Source organism: Amaranthus tricolor, chromosome 17, assembly GCF_026212465.1.
Source record: "Amaranthus tricolor cultivar Red isolate AtriRed21 chromosome 17, ASM2621246v1, whole genome shotgun sequence".
Lineage (NCBI taxonomy): Eukaryota > Viridiplantae > Streptophyta > Magnoliopsida > Caryophyllales > Amaranthaceae > Amaranthus > Amaranthus tricolor.
The window spans coordinates 13,950,297-13,957,928 of record NC_080063.1 but is presented as its reverse complement, the minus strand read 5'-3'; the positions used below and the strand labels follow the sequence as shown (position 1 = coordinate 13,957,928).

Below are 7,632 nucleotides of genomic sequence, written 5' to 3'. Positions count from 1 at the left end.
TAATGCTAGTTCTTTTCAGGATTGGGTTCGTGCTATATTATATGCTTGTGAGTTTGACAGTAGAAAAGTTGTATTATATGTTTGTTTCGCTTGGTGCCTTTGGAATACTAGAAATGATAGAGTTAGGGATGGTTATTTAGTGGATGTCAATTTTTCTTTTTTTTTTACAGGTACAAGCTTACATTCAAGAATGGTGATTTGTTATGATAAATACGACGCATCCAAAAAGTCATGTGGCGCGAAAGCTATTTCTTGGGATACTCCAGATCCCAACAAATGGAAGTTTAATGTAGATGCAGCAAGTTTTGAGGAAACTAATATGTTTAGTTGGGGCTGGTATCCTCATAAATCATACGGGCGAAGTGCAAGTTGCAATATTAGATTTTCATATTGAAGGCGGAGATTCAAACATTTTAAAGCAAAAATTTTAGAATTTGCAATGAGATGGGCTATTGATAATGAAGTGAAGCATGTATGTTTTGAGCTAGACACGCAAAGAGTTGTTCAAGCTATGAAAAATTCTATAACTAATATTTCTGAGTTTAGATATTATCAATCGTTGTAAAAATCTTATTAATGATTTTATATTTTGTATATTTTCTTTTGTTTCTAGAAAGTGTAACAAAGCAACGCATATGCTTGCTCGCAGGTCTATTAATTTTAGATATTATATGATATGGAAGGAAAATTATCCTTCTTTAATCCGATCAATTATTTTGAATGAATTGGAAAAATAGTGGCCTTTAATCTTTAAAAAAAAAAGAGTTTGGATAAAATAATTTTTGCCACGTGTGTTTCCACGAAATCTAGACCCAAAGAAAAGAATTGAGTATGTTGTATGTAGTTGGTTGGCGTTGTTCCCATCCCTTTATTCCTCTTGTAAACTTACCATTCCCCAATTCCGATCCACAAATTCTTGTGAGCTCTAATTGATCGATCTATTAAGAACAATATAAGTAGATATTTAAGATATTAAAAGTAAACATTAAAAATATGATAAATAAATATTAAAAATAATGTAAGTAGACATTAAAAATACGATAAGTAAATATTAATCTTTAATGGGCTGACTTATGATACGTCTCTAAAACAGACAATCCCTCGGGACCTAATTCCAATCATCCTTCCAAGCCCAAAATTCCGCGTCTCCAAGTTTTCCTCTTTTATTTTTCAACATCATCTTCTCTTTTCCATTGCAAAAATCCCTCAATTTGATTCAAAACCCAACAAAATTCTTCATTTACTCCCATTCACAAACCATTTCCCATTTTACACAACAAAAAGGTTTGCAACTTTCAACATGATCATGAATCATTAGAGAGGGAAACACAAATTCTACATAGGCAAACTAAGGGATGATGGTGGAAGATGATGGAGAAGAAAAAACATCAAATTCAACCCAAAAAACAGCAAGTGGGTCATGTAGACATGCAACAAGCTTCCAAAGAGATCTAATGGCAGGAGCAGTCATGGGTGGTGTGGTTCACACCATTGTTGCACCCATTGAAAGAGCCAAGCTTTTATTACAAACCCAAGAAAGCAATATTGCAATTGTTGCCGGTAAACATAGAAAATTTAAGGGTATGCTTGATTGCATTGTTAGTGTGGTCAAAGAAGAAGGTTTTGTCTCTCTTTGGAGGGGTAATGGTAGTGGTGTTCTTCGGTATTACCCTTCTGTTGCTCTCAATTTCTCTCTTAAGGTATTCACTTTTTTTGGCATTGATTTTTGTGATTTTACATCAAGTTTTTGGCATTTGTTTTGATATTATTGCTATCGATTGTTGTTAGGCTGGTTTTGATAAACTTTGGCTTAATAAAGATTGTCAGAAAATTGTTATTTGTTGGGTTGATTTTGAATTTTGGATTGTAATCTAGTGCTTTTAAATGGGTACAACTTGCTGAAAGATGATGGGTTTTGAGTTTTGGGTTCACTTGAATGGTGAGCATTATGTAGATTAGTTTATTTCAGGAAAGTTCTGATGAAAACTTATTGACATTTGTTATGAATGGTGTGACTTGAGTGCACATTCGATGGGTGCATTCATGTGGTGACTTATGGGATGCAATCCTAGGGATGTCATGAATGGGTGTATTAAGTTTTGACTTAATGTTTGTGGTTTATGATGATGATTAAAGTGTGAATTAATGAGTTAATCATGGGAGTTATGGACTTAATGAAGAAGTGTAAAGGTTTAATTCAAGATGCTCTACTATGCAAAGTCGAGCAAAACTGTCAGAAGCTCTCTGAAGTGCCGCTCGACCAGCTCGCTCGATCGAGCGAGCTTCAGGGTGGGTCGAGCGAGCAGACAGAATGTAACCAGAAATTTCCTGTAGCCCGCTCGATCGAGTGAGCCTTTGCTTTTGGTCGAGCGATGTCTCTGATACTCCTAGGATACTGTTTTTGACTCTTCAAGTGCTTTGGGCTGTTTCATTGTCATTTATTCATAGTTTTAATGTACTCAATGTTATTTAGTGTGATCTCTCCTATAAATAGAGAGCTCATTTGTTCATCCAAACTCATCCACAAAACACACCCCAAGCCAAACACTAGCCTATATCTTTTCTCTATTGTAATTCTCCATATTTAAGAGTTCTTTGAACTCCTTTTGATAATATAAAAGATACTACACACCGGAAGACGTAGCCTAAGTTGGGTGAACCTCGTTAAATCTTTGTGTCGTTTTTATTGCATTATTTTCTCCTACAAACATCGATATCATTGATAGCGTAATGTGTTTGTCACAAGACTTCATACATTCGATCTTGGCAATATTGGAGTTTGAAATACATTGTTCGAACTCTGATATCGCATCGTTAACAACATTGATTGTGTTTCTTGAATCAGTGATGGAATTTTGAGACTTCTTTTTTCTTGCTTGAAGTTTGACTTCATGACATGATTTGGAAATTTATGGAGACTTCTTTTTGCAGTTCTAATTATTTAGAGAGTTCAAAAGAACTTCATAAATGTTTGAAGGGTGGAGTAAACACTGATGTGTTGTTAGTTGCTTCTAGTCTACATGTTAGAGGAGTTTTGTTATAGTTTTGGAGAAAATAGTTTTCTAAATTTTGATGTTTTTAGAACTATTACAAGGGGTTAAAACCAAATAAATGAAGATTATTAAAAGAATTTTAAAGATTTTATTAGGTATGCAAGATGTGAGCCTAAGTCTAGCCTTTGAGCTCTTCTGGTTCCTTCTAGCACCGACAAATTTGAAAACTACTCTAGGGCTTTGGCACAATGATACTTCGTGTCCAACTATTATTCATAAGGCATAAGTTTTTCAGAAGGGTAGGCCTTGTTTGAAATACTAATTATAATGATAGATTGAGGTTCAAATGTTCAATATACCCCTTTCCAGTGGTCAATGTGTGTGTTTGGCATGTGAAGGATATTGGGAAGCATCTAACTTTCTGCTGTGAGTCTGCAATACTCTTATGGTTTCTTGGTAGATTATCGCTGGCTAGAAAATGTTAAATGGTGTATTTTTAAGGATTGTGACTTCTTGATCTCTTATTCATATACTTTCGCCTTCTACAAACTACGAGTATATGGAACCAAGGTCATAATGTGATTAAGCTGTTTGAAGGCTTGTTGGGAAGCATCATTCCAGGAGAAGGCTTCCTTCTAGAGTTGGTTAGTAAGTTCCTTTACTAGTTGAGCATACCGTTTAACAAATCTCCAGTAGCATCCGATTAGCCCTAAGAATCCCCTTAATTGATGTTCTTGGGAATGGGCCTAGACATCATGGTTTCAATTTTCTCATTATCCACCACCACTCCATCTTTTGAAATGATGTATCCCAAATATGCTACCATGTGCACCCCGAATACGCATTTACCTCCATTAATCACCAAGGTATTTTTTCTTAAAAACACACTAGAGCTAACTCTACGTGCCCCAAATGTTCCTCTTCATTTCTACTGTAAATGAGTATGTCATCAATTTAAAAAAATATGAGTTTGCGTAGGACGGGACAAAATACTTCATTCATCGAGGCTTGAAAGATATTTGTTAAGCCGAATGGCATTATTAAAAATTCATAGTGGCCTTCATGGGTTCAAAAAGCCGTTTTTCGAATGTTCTGGATCTTCATTCGAATTTGATGATACCCTGATTTTAAATACAATTCTGTAAACACCACTTTTGCAGGAAGCTCATCAACAATTGGTCGATCATGGGAATGAGATACTTATTTGGTACTATGATCTTATTAATGCTCTATAAATATCAACACAAAAGCGCCAAGATCTATTCTTCTTTACCAAAATTATCGGGTTGGGGTTGGCTATAGAATAGAGTGCTCAGCCTGGATGGTTGAATTATGCCAGCCTTCAACATATCTTGTATCATTTGTTCGATATCATTTTTTTGAACAAGTGGGTAACGCCGTCAAATGTTGATGGGTTTTTTTTCCTCTTTAAGGTTGATTTGGTGGTCATGCGTTCTTTGTGGTGGTAAGCTGAGGGTGTTTTGAAAAACATCAGGAAAGGATTGAACGATAGGTTGTAAGAATGAGGAAACTTCTGGTTCCACAGTCCAGACCTTGTTTTTCGCACCATTATACTCCACCAATATGCCTTCACCTTCTCTTCGTATCATTTTAAACATCATTGTAAATGATATTTTTGTTCTTCTTAATGAAGGATCTCCAAACCGCCGTCCAAACCTTCCTAAAATTCATGGTTTGAGTTTTTCACTGTATTCCCAATATCACATCTAAGTTCCTTAACTCTAGGCATAAGAAATCTCCTATTACCTCCAGTCATTGTATCTCCACACAAATTCCTTGTCACAAGATGTCTTCCCCATTTCCAAGCGTTGAACTTTATTTCTCGTCTTCTACACACGAAATTCTCAATTTTTGGACAACCTTTGTCAAGATAAATTATTTGTGGCTCCAGAATATATCATCACTATAATTTCTTGTCCTTCAATGTTTCTCACTAATTTCATAGCTTTGGGTTGGTAAGCCCCATGACTGAATTAGGAGAAATGTTTACTGTTTATGTCGCCTCTTCCTCCAATTTTCTCCACTATATAGCTTTCACTTTCTTCTACCCTAATTAACACGCTCAATTCCTTTCTACTACAATTGTGGTCCATAACTCACTTCCCATCGCATTGAAAACAAAGCTCCTTTGCCCTTTTGTCTCAGTCCTCTTTTTTCTGTTTATCTTAGAAAACGTTCTCTCGATAAAAATGGAGTTTTTGTTCGAGTATTCGGTTTGGGTTCGTTTTGATATGGTGGGGTCGGGTTCTTTGTGTTTTTAAGGGTAGTTGAGTAATTTGTAGAATTTTGGGTGGAAAGATAAGTTTTTGATCGATCTTTGTGGCCGAATCCATGGTCTATTGCAATTTGGTGGATTCTAAGACTCTCATTTCCCTCTTAACTTTATAATTCAAACCACGCAAGACTGCCCAATCAAGAATGCCTCAATGTCCTGGTGAGTGACCCTTTCTAAACCAGTGTACCCATTTTCTAAATTGAAAACCATTGCTCATACATATTTCCTTCATCTTGTGGTCTGAAATATTTAAGAATGAGATTTCTCAAATCTTTCCATGCCGTCAATGGTGTTATTTGATGTTCCCATTTATACCATAAAAGTGCTTCTCCCTTCATGCTAACCACGATTGCCTCAACCTTTTCCATCATTCGGTCTATAAACTGGTATGTACTTTTTCGCTTTCATTAGCCATTCATCTGGATCCTCACCATTAAAGATGGGTAGGTTCAATTTTTGAAACTTCCGGTGACTTCCCCCTCTATAATTGCTTTCTCCTTCATGTTCTTGTATATGAAGATTTTCCCTATTTCTCGAATGCCCTGCTATAGGAGAAGATTCTTGTCTTTCCCTCAATCTTGTTGGACTGAGATTATCTTTTTTCGATTACTTCGCCTATCCCTCCGTTAAGATGGCTAAGGATTTCCCAATGCTGTCATGTTTTTTGGTAATTCTTTCCTCCAACGCAGCGATTTTAGAATGAACCTGATCCTATAACAACTCCTTCATAGCCTTTAAATCTTGTTCAATTTGCTCAAAACATTTTTGGTTTGTGGGGTTTACCTGTTGTGGTAGATTATCCCTGGCAAGAAAATGTGAAATAACGTATTTTAAAGGATAATGAAGTAGAAGCACTGCAATTCTCCTTGATCGCTTATTCATATATTTCCTACCTTTTACAAACTACAAGAAATATATATGTACGTCCAAGCCTAGAAAATAGGTAACGACTAACTAAAGCTAACAAAATTAGTTATGCCTACTGAATTATTATCCACCTGTTTAGCTGGCCTAACTGACTTACTAATCTCTTTGTTCTCAGTTTCCTTTTTGTCGCGGCTTTTGTAGATGAGTAAGGTCTTGGCTGGTGTGACACCTTTTTGAGATTGGGATTGTAGTGTAGATTTGTCTGGATTTATTGTAATGTATATGCAAGTTCATTAAGTATGATATTAGAGGAGCATCAAAAAGATTATTATATTATGAAGCTTCTCGTGTTTAGCGACATTTTGAGTGTTATTGTTGCCTACTTGTTGGTATATTAACAAACATCTGTAGTAATGCTGTTGTTTACTTTTCATCATAAGTTTCAAATCTTGGGACATTTTAGGGATTATCCCTACATCTCGTTCTCTATGGTTGGTGTACAAATGTTCCTTCCCAGGATCTATAGGGTTCATTGTACCTTTTGATGTATGTGTACTTGAATTCCAAGTCTTGAATGCCACTCTTGTAAAGCAAATCTTTCCGTTGAATCCCTGTTAAACGAAATCGACCAGTGCTGACCTGGAATTTTTCTAGAGATGAATATTCGAGGTCTCCAAGCAGGTCAAATTGCTGAAAAACATTCAGAATTTACTTGGTCTTTTTGCAATCATATGCAAAAGCATGAAACCATGAGTTCGAGTTTTGACAGAAGTGAAATATTTTTTTTTCTTATTATCTTAGCATGGATTTTAAGAACATGTTTTGGCTATTTTAAAATACTTGCAAATGAACATCATTATGTAACAATAGTTTTCTGCTTTATGGGGTCAAAGCTTAAATTTTTTATTTGTGATCGTGTTTTTGCCTCCATATTGCGTCAAATAGGGAGGGATTTGATTATTTGTTTTCCCTTCTTATTTGTGAAATCAAGTGATTGTAAGATTACACTATATTAGAGTTAATGACAGCGCAAATTTTGCACTTTGTGATCTCTTCTTTGAGCATGTTCCCTGCTGTTATTCTTGGTGTTATAAGATTTTTCATAGCACTAAGTAGTCGCATCACAATTTTAGCATAGAATATTTTGATGTGCGAGTGAAAGCTTGAATCGTATTATATTTTCTTTGTTTACATTTTATTAAATAAATTGTCTTCCCCCTTGCTTGATATTCCTAGCTTTGCCTCTCTGTTAAAATTTTGTAGCGATACCCTGTCGTAAGTTCTTGCCTTCTCTGTGGGATGTATTGAGAGTGTAGACTCTGGCGTGATGAACATGATGGAGTTGCGGGCAGATTAGTTGAAAAGAAAACGGAAGAACATTGATTTTCTTATCCTTTAATATTCACGCCATGGGAAGAAAGTGTTTCATAAACTTTTTAAAGTTCCGAGTCCATTCCTTTTTCGCAAATTTATGTC

At 35.6% G+C, this 7,632-nt stretch overlaps 1 protein-coding gene across 1 annotated transcript in view; it reads left to right on the top strand.

Annotated features, from left to right (window-relative positions):
* Positions 1–932: 932 nt before the first annotated feature.
* LOC130804140 (probable ADP,ATP carrier protein At5g56450) overlaps positions 933–7,632 on the top strand; it is a 7,817-nt gene continuing 1,117 nt past the window's right edge. Inside the window, exon 1 of the mRNA XM_057668476.1 lies at positions 933–1,700. Within this exon, the coding sequence (XP_057524459.1) occupies positions 1,356–1,700 (345 nt within the window). The 5' untranslated portion in view covers positions 933–1,355. The remainder of the gene's footprint in view (positions 1,701–7,632) is intronic.